Source organism: Channa argus, chromosome 10 (assembly GCF_033026475.1).
Source record: "Channa argus isolate prfri chromosome 10, Channa argus male v1.0, whole genome shotgun sequence".
NCBI lineage: Eukaryota > Metazoa > Chordata > Actinopteri > Anabantiformes > Channidae > Channa > Channa argus.
This window is the reverse complement of record NC_090206.1, coordinates 8,365,485-8,384,231: the sequence shown is the minus strand read 5'-3', so window position 1 is coordinate 8,384,231 and position 18,747 is coordinate 8,365,485. Positions and strand designations below refer to the sequence as shown.

Below are 18,747 nucleotides of genomic sequence, written 5' to 3'. Positions count from 1 at the left end.
TTATAGAAATGGTGAATACAGTAACACGACTGGTTGAAATGTTGTCAGACATGCTCACGATATGAAATAAAAGAAGATTTAAGTCTTCTGCATAAATGCAGCAGTGTGGGGGTGTTATGTATTTGCTGTTTTTTTCCACAGATATAAGTTCCACAGATATCCAGGAGTATGAATGATACAGGCACTTTAAACTGTAGCGGACTTATTGATCTTAAAAAATGTTATAATGCTTTTTTTCTTCACTTATATTTCTAATATTAGGCAACAAATTAAGTGTTTAATGTGTGGATGCCAATAAGGGCTGAGCATGGTAATTTCAATCAATAAAAAAACATGACTTGGTTTGTGTTAGATGCTTTGACACCTTCATTTCCAAATCAAAGTGTCCACCTGAAAAACTTCACAACTAATGACCTTGATCTGTATATTTCCCCTGATTTGTTTTTTGAACAAGCTACTGGGCCAAGCAGGTGCCGAATATAAGAGGAGTTGTGTCAAACGGTGCGGAAAAATGTGCTTTCTATAACTTTGGAGCTGTTTTGTGTGGAAACGTATGGAAAATACATATGGTTCTGGCATTTTATTGGATCTGCCTCTGCTGGAAAGATGCTGAGGTATGAGAAGACATAAAGTTTGCAATCCATGTGTTTTGCATGACAACAAAGCACAGTATGACAGCGGCAACAGTGTGGAGACTGCTGACGGATCAGACTGTATTTATTGTTTGGAAGTTAGCAGCCATAGTGTCCTGAAGAAAAATCCAGTGGGACAAGTAGTAAAAAAAGTCGAAGCTGTAGTGAGAAGTAGAGGGCAATTTTTATGAGAGCAAATCAGACTGAATAGAGACGGGAAGCTGTGGGAGACCAGATATCATTCAGGGGTTGTTTTTAGAAGGAACAGCTCCAACAGCTGTCACTTTATTGTTCTAGCATACAAATACGAACACAAAAAGAAATGAAAATCAGTATCATCATTAGCAGAATGGAATCAACAGTGTAGTTAATAAACCTTCACAGTGCCCCCCCTTTTTTTTGTTTTGCATATTTTAAAAATAGAACGCATCCAGCACATGTTCATCCAAAAAACCTCGGCTACCCTTTGCCGCCCTGTTAGCCTCTACATCAACACGTAGCAGCTGTGCTTGGCGTGCAGCGTTTCCTCCTCCAGCAGAGTGATTATGACAGCCTGATTGGTGTTTTGTTTTCTTTGGGATGAGAAGATCAATGCGGGACTGATAGCGAGGGCTGGGCTGGGAGCGGAAAGAAAGGATAAGAGTGCATGGGGATGAGGCCTTGTCGCTTTCGAGTAGGAAACAGGGATCAAGAGCTTTTAAGGGAGGGGAGGATGGAGTTATAACACCGGAGAAGGACGAGAGTAAAGCTGGGAATGTGGGGGAGATTTCAGTGGATTGCAGGAGACGGTGGAGAGTGGCGGACACGGAAAGAGACGAAGCTGAGGAGTAGCAATTGAGAGGAATATCCCGATTTAACAGTACAGTATAAGAGATGGCTGAGGATTAACATTCTGTGACTGTCTGTGAGCGCTGGGATTATCTCTGACGTCCTGCAGAGCACTGTGGGAAGCCCACTACTGCAATAGGGGCTGAGGCCCATTGCCATGCCTGTCACTGTATGTGTTCGGGCACGTGTGCTCATGTGTGACTCTCAGTCTAGGTGTAGCAGGTGGAATGAGGTGCTGATTCCAGCCCCCCCTGCCATGCAGCACTCTAAGCAGCTTGATGGATATGCCCCACGGGCCGCATGAAGAGGGTGTGACAAAGACAGGTTTTTTTTTCAGTGATGTGTTGGCCCTTAGTTCAGGGCTAGTTCATCTCTCACTTTCTACTTTTCCTTTATGCATTAAAAAGAGGGGGAAAGGAGCAATCGGGCACAATGAGTGGACACACGTTTTCCCTCCAAATGCAGCGAGGAGGACTCAGTGGACAGCTCCTTACAGAGTTTTAATCCATATTGATTTGTGCTTCATGCTGGAGCGCAGCGCAACAGGGCACCACACAGCATGGTGAATCTAGCATGGTGCTACCTTGCAAGTGTATGCTGGCTAATGCTTGTTTATGCTGGAAAAATAGAAATAGAGTAAGAGAGTAGCTGATGCAAAGATACATTCTCACATCAGAGTGAAGCATTACACAGCCAGGTCCTTACATATGAATATACTGTAGCACACTTATAGAATGTCATTGTTAGGCTGTAATTAAAGGGACTTTAAGTCCGAAAGAAGCAGGCTCTCTCATGCCTTTTAAAAAGCTGAAGCTTGCTGGCATGTTAAGCATTAACTAACTAATTTATATAATTAGCTCAGAATAGGCAATTATTTTCTTCACTGTATTGGCACATGACGAAGTAGTTAATTTCCTGCATTGTTTTTCTTCTTCAAGTCCTGGCAATTTGTTAAAATTAGACCATAATGAATGAGGAGGCCATTGATCGCATTGGTTGGTCTTTTCCTTCATTTTATTTGTTGTACTGCTACAGTGTACTGACACTAAGACAGAGAAGTAAACAGCTGAGGATCAGTCTTTATTGGGATTTTGAGTTTTATTGTAAAGTCAAGCGTGATTTTGGAAGTTATGGACTTAATGGCAGTCTAATGCTTGAGTCAAAGTTGTTGGGACACATGCAAAAAAAATTAAAAAAATGCCACCCTACTGGGATGTGCCCACGCCTCTAGCTTTACAGCCTCCAAGTTGAAGTCAAGATGAACCTGAGGAAATCCTCATTATTATTTTATTCGAGTTTCCTCAAGAGCCACAGCAATCATCATACCAATGGTGTTAAAGACTCTGTACTGCTCCGTGTGTCAGGTAAACTGATCTTGCTGTGTAAAAACTGCAAAGTTTCTCACCCAGGGGATGAAAGAAGGTATAATCACTGTATAAAATTTCTCCATTTCCCACTGGTATTGATCTATCAAATTCATTTGGATTCAGTCCTTTTTTTTTTTGCTTATCGGAGATTGGTCTTCACGGTGTGTATGAGATATACTGTATTATCATATTAAGTATATCAGTGCAATTGTGTGCATCCATGAAGCTAACTCTCTGTTCATTCACTATAAAGCAAAGAAACAGACCCTGATTAAAATCCACACCGTTCAGCAGAGAATCGCAGCAGCACTGTCAATATTGCTGTTAAAACCATTTCTTCACCACTCAATACTTGCTTTAATAGGTTGGCTTTGCTTTGCAGGGAGTCAAATGGGAAGAAAGAGAATAGATGAATAAATCTATATTAGTCTCTAGCATCTGATTGTGAAAGTCCTTTTGTTTTGCCGCTTAATACACAGAGCTGGCTAATCATCAGACAAGAATCTGACTTCATCTTCCATCTTCAAAACTGAGTATGGGAAAAGGCTGGTGTCTCAGCTGGTCCCAAATCTCCTTTCTGAACTCTTTTCTTAGTGAAGCCAAGTATCACTTGTACAGAAAGTGGAGCTCAAGCCTATGAAAAGGAGAAATGTGATGTTTTGGATCTAGTGCAGCTGTTTTGATTTTGCTGTTTTCCTACTGTTCTTTCTTAGCGACTAGGTGCATGAGATGTGCTTCAGCCTGCCTCCTCCCGTCGCGCTGAAAGCATACTCCACTTTATGCAATGTATCTGTCCCACAAGTTGCAATCAATAGTACACCCTAGTCACCTTTATACTTAATCAATGGGTCAGCATAGACTTCTACCCCAGCCTCTGTCCCCAGTGGTCACTTTGCAAAGTCATAACTATCTATTTTAGGGCAGACAACAGCAATCAATAGCAATGCATACATATATTCTAAGATAATAAGGGATCGGCTTTTGGCCCAGTCAGTTAGTTTTTGTGTAGTTTATTCTAAATGCATTTAGCTCAAATTTGGAAACATTTGTGTTGTTTAATATGGACACTCGTCATCACAACGGTTGAATAGAAATATGCGAAAAGCTTAATCTGACTCATTTAATGCTTGTCAGAGTCCTAGCTCGACATTGAATAATAATGGACTTGAACCAATAGTTTAAGCTGATTTTAAATATGTAAAAGTGCTTGTCAAAAACAAAACATTAACTAATAACCATTGGACTCCGTTGTTCCCAGCTCATTCAAATCAGTGCCACTGAAGGGTGGTGTAAAAATAGTAGTTTCAGATGAAAGACACCAGCTCATGTATATTTGATATTGTGAGTCTTTAGTGTTAGTGTAGTCAGTGTTGTTTCTGTTGTGTTCACCCTTTTTTTAACCATCTAATTTTTTGTGCCTAAATGTGGTTGTTCACTATCACAGGAACAGTGTCCACATGCACCTGTAAAACATCTTGGTCTAATGAAATTGAAATTACCTTTACACTGAAGTGGCCAAACATACGGCATCAGTCTAATCATACTGGTCACTTTCAATCATATTGACACTTTCTCTTCTCCTGCCATCCGTCAACGTGTCAATGCACACCCCAGCAATGGACTAAATCAGAACCATCCACCCAAATCAATATGAGTACGCTCCAAACACCCATGGGCGTAATTTATGCAACACAGCCGTCTGACCCTACTGAAAATGCATCGACTACTTGGTAGACAGCTACTGCAGAGGAGACATGACATTTTAAGTATAACACAAAAGATTAAAAACACTAGGAAAGAGCAAAAAAAAAAAAGAAGAGATAAAATAAATGACAGCAAAATTCTCACAGCATGTCTTTATCTATTCGGTGTAATCTAATTTTCAGTCTCAACTCCTTTTGTTCTTTGCCACAAGTCTCCATATTGATTTTACTTACTTTTGATATTTCTGCCCCCCTCTCTGTCTTCTTTTACTTCCTCCATCTCTCAACTCTTTTGGGGGTAAACTACATTGTGAATGTCCTCATCAGTGTTGCCGACCTGAGGTGCTGAGATCACTCCAGTAGCAGGGCTTATTTGTTTGCTGCCACAGGACATTTCCTCTGCCTGGCTACTGTTTGCTTTTTTTACCATATTCTATTTTGTGTTTTCCCCCCCCCCCCTCCAAAATAACTCCCTCCCTCTCAGACTTCAACTATTCATTCTCGCAGTGTGCGAGTTTGCATGTCTTCTTGTGAGCTGTAAGCAGCAAGAAAAGCTATATCTGGCCCTATCAGAGTGAAAATGTCAAGAATTGTGCAACAAAAAGATCTGAGTCGTTGCTGTGTAGATTCACCTGATCTTTAAGCCTTTTTGCTTCGCCAAGATCTCAGTATGTTTTCTATGTGCATGCATGCAAGTGCCTCAGTCACTATTTTTCTGTTGTTTGTTCGTTCAAAAGTTTGCGTAGGCATGCATGTCTGAGAGCCTGAGTCAAAGACAAGTGTTTGACTTTTTGAACAGATTTCTGTTCTGCCTTTCTTCTCCGTTCTCTCTTTCATTGCTTTTGTTCCCCCGTCTTTCAGTTCTTCACACATCTGCTGGATGTTTTCATTTTTTTTTTTCTCACAAAACTAAAATTCATAATGAAAGCATCCCTCGGCCTTTTGGGCCCAAATATAGAAAGCGGCTTCTTTTCATTTGCTTTTTTAGTTTATTTTCTTTTTTATGTTTTATGTCTTATAGATATTCTGTGCTCATTTATCATAGTTGAACAAAGTTGGAGTTATAGATGAATACAGGCGTCGCATATCTGTAATATCAGCCATGCTGAATCAGACTTTGGACACACAACCTATATTATATGCACACATATGTTCACAGAACCACAGTACACAGTAGTTAACAATTAGCTCTAGGTGTACTTGACTCTGTGTGTTAACGACCTATCCAAAGATTGGTGGTTTGGGATGAGAGGTATGAAAAGTAAGAGATTATTCACCCTTTCCAGCACACACCCACACACACACGCACACACACACACACACGAACACCTTTCTCTCCCATCATCTCACCCTGTCTTTGCCATGTGATTATAAACAAAATCCTATTTTGCGTTCTCAGGCCCACACATTTACAATGTGACGCAGCGAGGTGCACGTTATGAGTCTAACTAGCTCTGTCGCAGTGTCACATAGCCAAGTCCCTGCCTAATCAGGCCACTTACACAGACGTATACACACACACACACACACACACGCAAACACTTTGCGGAGGCCATGTGTTAGGATGATGATAGAGGGTTGGCAGTTGGCAGACAGACAGCAGACGCTGTTCTTCGACATCAAACGTCTCAGAGCAGAATCTCACTTTCATGCCTACTCTGTCTCTCTCTCTTTCGCTCTGTGTCACACACACACACACACACACACACACACACACACACATCGTCACGCATTTACACACAAGCACAACAACGCACATTTCCTCTGATCTTTCTGCCAAAACTCAAAGACTTGGAAGGACTGACACACACATGCGCAAGCAGAAACACACACCGTCATATAATCCAGCACTAAAAAGTCTTGAATTAAATTTCGTCAGCCGCCATTGAAACATGCTCTGTGAGATGTAAGTACAAGTTTCACGTGTAGCTTGAATATAATTCAAAACATTGTGTCCCCTTATGAAAGAATCCAGTCAAGCATCATGATCTTATCTGCAGCCATAGACACACACGAATGCAAATGCAAAAAATACATTTATTACGGAAAATAAAATTAAAAGAGCTCTGACGTTACAATATTTACATATAGGTAATAATTAGGACAACTGAATAAATGAAAACTCATAATAATTTAGATCTTTTAAAGGCATGATAATTTGAATCATATGTTTTAACACACGCAGAATTTGTACACGTACGCTGCAAAAAAAAAAAATAGTAGAAAAACTGTTTTTTCAGGAATGTTTTGTGTAAAATCTATTTCAAAGAATAGAATTTGTGGAGACCAGACTGACCTTACCAAGTGTCCTCTCACACCAAACTCGATTGACACAGTTGACGCAGACTCTTGTGTGTTTGCCCATTTGATTCGGCGTGTCATTAAACAACCAGACCATCCCACCTGAAAAAGTGGCTCCAATTGGACTTTGGTGTGTTTCAGTTTTGGTGTGAAAGCAAAGCAGACCACCCACAGGACAGTGTAATTTCTGATTCCAAAAATAAACTACTATAACATTCATCTGATAATCACTGAAACTCTCAAGGAGGCAATTTGTACAAGAAATCCATATAATTATGCAAGATGATTTGGTAACCACGGTAACATGTATGCGCATCAGTATGCGAGTGCGAGGATTTTCCCTGATGAATGGGAAAGTGAAAAGAAAACTATTCTGAAGAAATATTACAAGACACCTTGTTTCCGTCCTGTGTCTACATCCATCAGGATTCACAACATGAGGTCGAGTTGCAGTATCGTACACTGATAATCATTTATTTTTCCACAAGCTAATGCATGCAGCAAATTTCTATCACTGGAATGTGATTTTCACCCAAGGGACCATGTAATATTGTTAATAATGGATCACTAAAACTGTCAAAAAAACACATTCTGTGTTACCATGTTTATTTCATTTGCTTTATTAAAGCAACAAATGTGTCATTTCAAATATATATGTTTTTCCGTGATTATATTAAAATTTAATTTAAATAAAGTTTGTTAGTCAAAGTAAATTTTGATATCTGCTAAATTAGTCAGAAAACAGCATAAAAGAATCAAGAGTGACGTAAATGTCTTGAGTAAACCTTTGCGTTGCATCCATCATAAACAAGATCTCTCTTATTTATGATGGATGAATGGTAACAGGCAGTGATAAAGTGGACTCAGACAACAGACAAGATTGAGAGATATTGCATACATATGATTGATAAGATGAAAAATGAGTCATCGACTCATCTTGACGCAGCCCCTAGCTGCAAATTGAGCCAAGGGTGGTGAGCCGGTGGAGGTGAGTTAGACTTGAGAAAGTTTGGAGGAGGACTTGATTCTCATCAAAGAGAGAGGAAGTGAGCGAACCTCTGCACAATACATTTCTGTTTATTGAGCTTTACAGCATCCATGTCATCGCATGGGAGGAAGCTTTAACCACCTGTAACCCCCCCCAACACACACACACACACAAACACACACACACACACACACACACACACACACACACACACACACACACACACACACAGAGCCTTCACCTTGACAGTAGGCTGACTTAAGATGCAGTATTGATTCAAAGAGTAGCTGCAGTCCACTTGTGTATGTGTGTTTGCGTGTGTGTGTGCATGGGGTGGGGGGAGTTAAGAGTGGGCCATATTTATTTGATGCCGTTTCTGTGCTTGTTTTCATGCACATACACACATTCTTGTTACCGGCCTCTCCTCTAGAGAAAGTTGGTCGGCCCTCTGCCCTTCAAAGTCATTTGGAATTCATCTGCAAGCCTGACCCTGACAGCTGTTTGTTTTTCCCGTCTGGAGAGAGGAAGAGGAATGGAGGGATGGTGAGGGGGGTGTGGTTAATGAGTGAGATGGAGATAGATATCGGAGAGGACAGAAGAGGAATGGAAGTGAGACTTGGGTGGAAACCTAAGGCAAGGCAGTTGAGCACTGTTTCTATTCCCGATTTAGTGCTGTTTGGCTTGTTGAGCATTTGAGACACACAGGACAATAAGTGGTGTTCTGAACAGCTTCCATAAGTATCCCTCAAAGACCACTAGTTTGAATGTGTTGAATCTGATCAGCAGCATGAATGCAAAGCAGGGTGAGGCAGCAGAGATAAAAGAACACGAGGCTCTGTAAGCAATCCCTGGGTGTAAATATAGGTTTTTCATTAAAAAAAAGTCGAAGTGTATACTGTATGAGTGTGTCATTGGGGATCAGCACAGCAAAAATTTAAAAACCTCTACAGCTGAGTGCGGTGAAGAGGAAACCCAGTGGGATGGAGAGGTTTTGTCTTTTGTCTGTGTTATGTGTAGATGTAAGTGGATGAGTAAATGGACACAGAGGAGGAAGGATTCTGGGAGATGATGTGTTGAAAACAGCTGAGAAGAAGAGTGCCAAGAGGGGAAGACAAAGAACAGGAAGAAGACCAAGGGAGAGTCATAGGTGAGGGGAGGGAGCGAGAGGGAGAAGAGACTTGTGATTGGCTAAATGGGCAGAGAGGAGAGGTGTCAAGGGAGAGGTGCTATCCTATTTTTACACCTCTCCTTCTGGGAGCCCCTATTCTCTCGATCTATCCATCATAATGACAGAAACTCCCAAACTAACTTGTTTTTCTTCTGGCCCCTTTCTCTCTTTTCCATATGTCTCTATTTTAATCCACATCCATTTTTTTGTTTTTTACTGAGAATTCCAAGGCCTTCTACTGTACATGAAGACAGACTGCATCTTACCTAAGACTTTCTTATTGACTAACAATAACAATTTTAAGCTTCCACAATTCGCTCAAAGAGCTCACACACACACACACACACACACACACACACACACACACACACACACACACACACACACACACACACACACACACACACACACAGATCTACAGTGCTGCCCCTCTAAGGCAGATTCCTCCTCTCACAAGTTTAGTGATCTTCCTTGCATTGTCACAGGCAATTAATTTGGCCATAGCTTGTGTTTATTGATCTGTGTGGCACAGCCATTCTAATCTATTCAGTCTGGTAAAGAGGCTGTATGCATCCATACAGAACACATACGTGTACACACACAAACACAGTCTCACACACTTTCTAGCTGGAAGTCAGCCCCCTGTGTTCTGGGAAATACATGCATGCTTGCTTAAAAAAGCTCAGCCGTGCCTGTGTTTCACTGTTTTTTTCCTCTAGAATAAAGTGAAACTATGGACTATAATGTTTGCATGTGGATGGACACTAAAAATTTTCCTTGAGCTCAGAATTTGAAAATTGATAAATGTGCTATTGAGATACACAGGGATGAGATTCACACAATCTTTGTATTTGTTTGTACTGTGCTGTTTACTTACCCATGAAAGGTTTGTTGCAGCACTGTTTGTGTGTATGCTGTTTTTGGAGTCTGATTAAATTCCCCATAGAGGGATTCATCATCTTTAGCAGGCAGAAAAGAGAATATTACAAGCCCATCAATCCTCATGTTTGATATAGCTCTCTGTTTCTCCTTCGGTGTCTTTTGCAGTCTCTATTCTATGTATCCAGGCTTTTATTTACCCAGTTCTCCTCAGGCCCATCGTGTCTGTGATGTTGGGAGGTCATTTGTCTCTGTGTTAGAGCTGTCCTATCTCCCCGCTCGCCCTCTCTGGCTCCTTGAAACCCTCTTGCCTCCTCATCATCATTCAGACATGTGAGCATCTGAGATTTGGTAGGATGGTGTCTTTTTGTATTTCCGTTTTACTTTTCTGTTTTCATTAAGGGCATTTACATTCATGTGCGTCTCCATTGGCCCTATCTGACTACACCCATCTTTTATTATTACTTTGTGAGTGCCATGCAGAGCCCATGAGGAAAGTTTAAAACTCCACTTCAAGGAAACAAGAAGGGTACCATTTATCACAGCCTTATGAAAGCAACAAGTTAAAGCCAGAGTTTAGTAATAATAATTACAGCTGTAAAATAATATGGTGTGTCACACACAATAGCTTGACTGTGGTTAAGAGTTTAAGTCACTTTGTTTTAAGCTTGTCAGCGGCTATTCCTTGGCTGTGGCAGCTCAACCTGCTTATCAATCACAATACAAGAGGCAGGATTTATTCTTCCTAATGGAACATGCCGCCTGACAGGCAGGAGGGAGGAAGAACCATCAGCATTTACTGTGTTTAGAAAGTTTAGTTTTAAATTGGTTGACTTCACTGTGGTTTCATGGCGAGATTAATTAATTATGTGACTGGACGGCCTTCAAATCTGTCCCGATTTGCCAGTGAAATCTTTGGATTTTACCAACATAAAGAAGAATTTTGTGTTTGTTTTTGAAAGTTTACCCACTTTAATCAACGTCATTGTACCTCTTGTTACCTGACATTGGTGAAATTAATTAAAATTTAGACCTTGTCTTTTGTTGAGATAACTCTTTTGGTTAGTTTGGGGGGTTTCAATATCATACTTTCACAGTTGAATTATGCAGTCAAGTAGGGCCAGGATGGCAGGCAGCACATTAGGGTTCACTTAGATGGTCTTTAATTCTTGATGCACACTTTCCATGAGAAAGAGCTTTCAAACCCTGTAGTACTTCTGTAATTTGACAGTTTGTTCTTACCTGAATCCTTTTAGTATCCTAGTTAAGTCAAAAGAGCCATTTTTAATTAATGTTGTTTGGTTTTGTTACTTTTTTTTAAAATTAGATCAAATATATTGTAGAATTCTATGTTTATTTTTAGGTCTAGTAACCAAACAACTATGATTGGTGGGGTCATTAACCCGTCAATCAATTAGTCAGTTGCTTTGTCTTTGAATGTGTCTGGATGTGCAGCACTGACCCGCTCTTGACAATGTGCTTTGTCATAAAGGACATTCGATATAAAGGTCAAGACGTGAGGTTCCGCACTGAGGAGAACGCTGTGGAACCAGGACAGCTCGTCACACTTCCCACTGCGAGATGATAACCTTCTCTCACTTCTCTTTTCTTTCACCAAATCCCTTCTTTTGGCATCGCATAAAACACAGCCCATCTGTGTGTGTCTGTGCTGCTCACTCAAGTCAGTCAAAATGAGTGTGGAGAAGAAGGCCATTTGATGTAGTAGTGCTTGGATGTGTGTCAGTGTCTGTGGAGCAGGGTTCAAATAGCCTTTTTAAATTTTAGATCTCCACAAAAATTAGTCAAAGCACTCAACCTCCCTGCAAACTAAAAAAAAATCTAGCCTCAATCCCCTGTTTTGCTTTTTAAATCAGGTTTTACAAACACCCTCCACTGCTCGATCCATCCATCCATCCATTATCCTTTTTCTAAAAATACAAGATTTAATTTATTTCAGTTAGATACAGAGATAATATATTGCCCATAATCAGTTGTATGGAACATGCAGCCTACACCAATTTCCCAGATTTCGAAAATGATTTTTCTCTCTTGTTGTCACATCAGCTACTATATAATGCGTGTGTGGCTAGCTTTGTTTTCCATTGTAGTTAAACCCAACAGTGTGAAAAACCTCCAGTGTCACTTTTGGGAAGGAAAACATCTGCTAAATGGTCGCATCTCACTCTCAGAACCATAGCTGAACCGGATTTTACCTGGAGTGCTCCTCAGCGTGCCTGTGTGTGTGTGTGTGTGTGTGTGTGTGTGTGTGTGTGTGTGCTTGGCAGTGCAAAAACCCTGGCTAACCCCCACTGTGCTTCCCAATGTCCTGTCTCTGAAGAGCTATGACCATTAAGCAGCTGTTCTCTTCTAAAGCCACAGAAAAAAATGAGAGAGCTGCGAGAATGCAAATGAGTCTCAGTATGCCAAAACTTCTCCAGAGGGACACGCTGTTAGGTCAGAGACACACAGAGGCACATACAGTATAGTACAGCTGGCACATGTGTACACACACTCACAGTTGCACATATGCTCACATGTGCAGCTAGGTTAGACTCCCTATTATGCAGCGTGAGGATTCTCTGGAGTATCAAATGATCTTGCTGTAACTACATTTCTCTGGAAATTGGAAAGAAGAGGCCAATACCTCTGATTAAACAGAGTCAAGGTAGAGACATGTTCTACTGTAACTGCCTGTCTTAAGCACACGTTCCTATTTGTGTAACAGTTTGATATAGTGCCTTTCTTTTACACTGTAATTGTTTAGTAGGTTTAGTGTTATTGCAAGGAAGTAGAGTAACACGCTGTGAACCAAAACAAGGACATTGTTCCAAGGGCACTACAAATTTGTGTAGCTGTCCATGGTGCTGAAACCAGCCTTGAAGCTGAGGGCAGGATAGAGCTTGTGTGCGGCAGATGCTGGGTATGGCAGGTTTTTTTTTTGTAAAGAACAGCAAGCGAAATCCTCTGTTGATCTCTACAGGCTTGACAAAGTCAGTGACTGAATGAGTGTAAAAATGTCAACAAATGACTGAATATGTTGACAAAGAAACAACAGAGAAGGCACTTGTAGATTTCAGTTAAAAGCACATTTTCTGTTCAGCGTGTGGTGATGTGCATTACTCCAGTGCTCCCCTGTTTTTCCCTGAGATGTGATTAGTGAATAGCAGTCTCAGCCTCTGGATAATGAGAATATATGGTGAAAGGTATAAAGGATTTGATGTGATTTTTTTTTTTTCTATGCCCTAGTTTTATTTATACTCACACTTACAGCAGACCAACACTAGTCATTCTTTCCCTGTGGATGAAAGAATTTCGTATATATGTATTTATTGTTTTGTTTTTCGTGGGTTTTTTGGCCTTGTGTGTCTACAGGTGCATGTGCACACACGCCTTGTGCTTTATTTCTAATAAGAGCTTAACCTTATTAATCATATTAGTGTGTTACGGGTGGCCTCTGGTGACACACACCCGAGCTTGCACAGACACACCTAGACATGCGCACACCAGCAGAGGAATGTCAATCTGTCATTAGTTAATAGCTCATTAGCACAAGGTGATTAATTACTCTGGCAGGGTGTGAGGATGACAAGCATGGGGGGGATGAAGGAGGAAGGAAAAGGACCATGGAGACAACAAGGCTTTTCAGCGAGGGAAAAGAGTGAGAGTAGAGAAGGGGGAAGTGGTGTAAAAATGGTAGCCTCCTCTCGCTTCTCGCTGGCTTCACTGCTATCGATTCTGGCCTCTGAAGCCTGCTGCAAGGGCCAGTTGTGAATGCATGTGTGCATGTGTGTGTGCATGCGTGTGCGTATACGGTCCGCCTTCTACTGGAGGTGTTTTTGCTGGGCTGTGTTTTTTTTTTTCCTGTGCCTCATGAGGATCAGCTGTAAAGGTTAACTAGTCTTTTCTTAAGCTTTCAGACTCATGACAAATGACCATGTTCAACCCATGGGGGTATCTTACAGCAGACCCTCTTTCTCCATCCATTTCCCTCCTCTTTTTTCCCACCCCTCTCTCTCTCTCTCTCTCTCTCTCTCTCTCTCTCTCTCTCTCTCTCTCTCTCTCTCTCTCTCTCTCTCTCTCGCTCTCTCTCTCTCTCTTTCTCCCTCTCTTCCTCTGTCTCCACGTTCGCCCGCTCTCCCTTGCGGGTGTTTCAGTTCAGGAGGCAGGTAGAAGGAAGAGAAACGAGAGAAGGTAGGTGGATGGGAACAGCCAAAGGTAAAGGAAAAAGAACAAAAAGTGTCACTGAGGGAAAAAAAGAAGTGTGAGACTGACAAAAAACACACACAAAATAACATGCTCAGAGTGTTTAAATCGACAGCTTGCAACTCGAAGCTGTTTACGTTCTAGAAACCTAATATTAAGCAAATAAAATAGTGAGATATAAAAAAAAGAGCAGGAGTAAGTCTACAACAGGTCCAATATGCAAATGTTTTAGTTTGTCATATAATACACAATCCTTGCTCACCTTAGCCCGCTGGTGTATGTTCCCATCTGCTCTCTTTCTTGTTCCTTTAACACCTTCTCGTCTTTCCATTCTTTTTATATAGCCTCATGCCCTCCATACTGAAGTAAAGCAGGTTGAAGAGACTTGCTTGCGAATCACGTTCAATGGGAGCTCACATACAGTGTACAGTGTATGTAATATATACAGAATGGTTCTACAAAAATACCAGTTATAATGATGCTGAGTGGCATTGATAAATAACCCACACGAGAGAATGTATCACATTGCCTTTGAGTGTGTGTGTGTAAGTGTGCATATGTGCATGGACTTGTGCGAGTGTATGTGTGTGTACGTGGGCATGATGGCATATTACAAGGTGTTGTCAAGAAAGCAATTTGTTTCTGTCTCAGATGGGTTTTTATCATGACAAATCGACGTGCACCTCATCTAGAAATCCAGCCTCTCCTCCTGCGCTGGGCCATACTCTCAACTTTAATATGATGAAGTCATAGCCTTCTTCACACCACCCACCCATCAACCCCACCCCCCTCCCATCACCCCTCTGCTATACATTCAACCAAAACACCTGTGAGTGTGCTAGTGTGTGTGCGTGTAAAGAGAAAGCATTGCTGCCCGTGTGTGTGTGTGTGTACCCCTCCTGATCTGCGCATGAATTCCGACAGCGCATGTGCACGCCAGGGTGCCGTGGCTTATTGTGTGCATCTGTGGCTCTCTGAGGATGATAGATGCCGTCGGAGAATGTCACATGAAGAGGTAGAAAATGAGGCTGACAGCCCTGGAGTGGTGTCTCAGGGGTTGGCCTTTACCGCTCATCTCCTCCTCCCTCTTCACAACAGCACGCTATACACACCTGTTTTTTGTCGGCTGTAGATTTTCTTCTGAGCAGCACTTTCATACCTGCTCCTCACTGTGTATGAGTGAGTGTGTGTGTGTGTGTGTGTGTGTGTGTGTGTGTGTGTGTGTGCGTTCCCTTTTGTTGTAATATCACTGTCTGTCTCGTTTTGTGTGTCATAATTCTTTGCACCACACATTGGTTACAAAATGTCAAACAATAGCAACTATATTTCAGTGCAGCTTACCATTAACTATATTACATATCATTCGTCTCAGTAATGTTCAATTATCTCTGCTGTAAATGTACATTAAATGATGAATGGCTTTGATGATGCAGAGCTGCATAATGTCTGATAAGTGATGTGACTGCATGCGTAGAAGATGTTAATCAATGTGTTCAGTAATGCAGGGTTATGTTATTATTATAATATGGTGATGAGCTACAGATGACCTCAGTCTGTTGGTTGCTATGTGACAAGATGTCTGCCCTCTGCTGGACACTGTGAGGACATTCACTTACCTGGTAACCTTCCACCTGAGCTGGTGGCGTGAGCCTGTGGAGGGCAGAAAAGGAAACAGACGTTTGTATTCAAGCAGCTTTTTTAGCTGCAGCCTTGTTTGTCCCTGTCTTCTCTGTGTTGGCAAGAATATGTAGAACTTATCTATTATTTATTTTTTATTTGTATCACTTGATATTGTGTCAGGATGATAAATGGTTGCAGGACAACAGTTATGTCACATGTGCTGTTTCTTTGGCTCGTGCTTTGCTTGACATTTTTCCTATTTAGGAACATTATGTGAACGTGAGCACGCCCATGTGAGATCTGACATATTACTGGCTTCATCGCCGCAGTGTCCTCTGCCTTTCCTCCCTCCCCTTCTGCTTCAGCGCCTTGTCTTTTCTCCTTTTACCCTCAACCCCATCTTCTCTCTCTTCCTTCCACCTTGGCCACCCCCCTTCCTCTTCTCTCACCACCTTTTCCCTCGTGCCTCCTACATCTCATCTTATCCGTTCTCCTCTCTTTTTCCCCTTCGCCTTTGATGTACATGCTTTGTCACATTCCCATGATTCTGTCACTCCTTCACTCTCTAGCACTCGTGGGCTCCGTTGCGTGCTCCCGCCCTCATTGCCACCTCCTCATCCCTTTTCTCCTCTTTTACTGTCTCACCCCTACTCCTGTTCTCTCTCCCAGTGGCTCATTCGTTAGCTCTCACCGTCATCCTTACTCCCCCTCCATCTCTGTGGTGTGGCGCTGCTGGGAGAAAGAGAGAGTGAGAGAGAGGAGGAGAGAGAGCACGCATGTGTGTGTATGTTGAGTCTGCTCTCAGTCTCAGCTGTGGGCAGATGGAGGATGGAGCCGCAGCCACTTCTCTCCTTCTCTTCTGCTCTGGCTGCCACAGGCTGAAAGGCACTCTCTTTTTCATCTCAGTGTTTCCTCATCCATCCGTTCCCCTATGCCTGAGCTGGCCCTGATCTGTGACGAATCAAGCAAAACAGAGGACTGAGGACTAGAAACAGGAGGGACACAAAAAAGACCTGCAGTCTCCTGGAAAACAGGGAAAGCAGTGCAGGGCATTGCGCTCATCCTTTTTCCCTCTGGTGTTTTGGTGTGTGGCATTCGCCTCTGCAGCTACACGTGTGCAAGTGTGCCGATCCACACTGCACAGCTCTGTGTGTGTGTGTTTCTCCCGGGCTCCTGCTCTATTTGTCTCTCTCTCTCTCTCCTCCTGCGCGGTGCTCCGGCACTCAGCTAGCGGATTGTGCTTGACACAGCTCACTGCAAACAGACGGAGAGAGGAGAGGAAGGGGAAACAAGAGTGAAAAAGAACAAGAGCGAGGGAGAGACAAGTCGAAGACTTTGAGAGAACAAGAGAAAAAGGGGGAAGACAGGGTGCAAAAGATTGAGAATCAAGAAAAAAGGACTCTTAAGGGAGCGGAGAGGAGTGGAGTGTGGAGAAGAGGAGATAAGGGTAGAGGGTCAATCAGAAAGAGAGACAAGTACGGAGCGATGCACCACTCAGGCAACACAGGAAGAACCAAGACCCTCTCTCACGAGACAGGTAAGACCCTCAGATAGTTCTTCGTCACTGCGGCGGTCAGATGGCATTGTGCTATATTCTCTTCAGACAGCAGTGCAAGGAACAATAGAGCGTTAACTCTACTGTAGCCAGTCCCTGTCTTCCTTGACTGATGGACACGTGCATGGGTTCAAACAGAAAATTAAAGTAGCACACTGACCTTGAATTAATTTTTTTCCTTTCTTTTCCCTTTATTTTTCACCCTTCTATACATCTTTAATGTATATAATTTCAACGCCTCGCTGTAGTATAGGTTATAGACCCATATGGCGAAGTGGTTGTGTGTGACGGCAGAGGCGGTGATCAAACAGCATACATCTAAATAGAACTTGGCTTTGATGTGCGCTTGAAGTTATGATTGGCATCCGCGAATGCCAGTGTGTGCTGTTCTGCCTGCGTGTGCCCGTGTGTGTGTGTGTGTGTGTTTGTGGGTATGTGCGTGTGTGTAACTGTGCGTGTATTGGTCATTGATTTGAAGTGCGAATGAATGCAAGTGCGCCCTTGTGTGTCGCCCTCAAGCTTTTCTGGTGAGCACATTCCAATTGATGGTAATTACAGTGATTGACAGGCAGCTGATAGCAAGAAATGGACGGGACATGGGTTGCCCCCTGTTCCACAACAGACCATAATTTATTCATGTGTGTGTGTGTTTCCCAATATTTACAAGGTTATTTGTAGGTTTTGCCTTTCTAATTTAATGCTGATTAATTGACTGAATATTTAGATGTGATGTGGATTTAATTTGAAAATCAAAGAGGTTTGATTTTTCAATGCGGCAGTTTCTACAAGCAGCAGGGGTTATAGTTTCTTTGGTTGTTTTGTTTGACAGAACAGTTTGACCTCAGGTAAAAGGTTAAGTGCGTCTCCAGTATATGTCTGTGCCTGTGTCCATGTGTGTGTTTGTGTTTGTGTACGCATCATATAATAGTTGTTTGATTGCTTTGTGGGTGTGAAGGAATTGCTAGCACTCGTCAGGCTAATCAAACAGTTCTCACAGACAATCACAACGTGACACACACACCCCTCTCAGCAGCTCTGACACATCTGCCTCCTATCTGAACAAACGCTATGAATTTACAAGCTGGACAGGCGTAATATGGATTCTCTTTTTTTCCTTTAAAAGATAAAAAACAACATTGTCAAAGAAAATACATGCCTTTCACAAGCTCACACATACAAGCTCCCTTAGCCGCCCACATACATGCACAAACACTCAAAGACACCCACCAACACTCTTACACTCATATACACACACACACACACAAACACACATCTGTTCCACGGATCCGGCCCAGCGGTGGATAAATGTGCCTCTCTGATTGCTGCCACAGACAGGACGTGATTGGCATGGTGGACCAGGGAATTAGCCATGGTTTCCATGGTGACTAATTAGGAGGGTCCTGACTGGTGGGTTTATGAAGACAGATGACAGATCGGTGGTTCACTTCCTGCTATAGAGAGCGGGTGGTCCTATTGGTTAGCGGGACCCCCTGCCATTTGGGA

The 18,747-nt window shown here is 42.3% G+C and overlaps 1 protein-coding gene across 8 annotated transcripts in view; it reads left to right on the top strand.

The window, feature by feature from the left end:
* tenm2a (teneurin transmembrane protein 2a) overlaps positions 1 to 18,747 on the top strand; it is a 219,729-nt gene that overhangs the window by 80,810 nt on the left and 120,172 nt on the right. Inside the window, exon 1 of one of the 8 annotated variants that reach the window (XM_067517995.1) lies at positions 16,454 to 17,226. The exons of 6 other annotated variants lie outside the window; for them this stretch is intronic. In XM_067517995.1, the coding sequence (XP_067374096.1) occupies positions 17,175 to 17,226 (52 nt within the window). In that variant the 5' untranslated portion in view covers positions 16,454 to 17,174. Of the gene's footprint in view, positions 1 to 16,453; positions 17,227 to 18,747 lie in introns of those variants that run through there. One more of the 8 variants, XM_067517994.1, reaches the window with a different exon arrangement.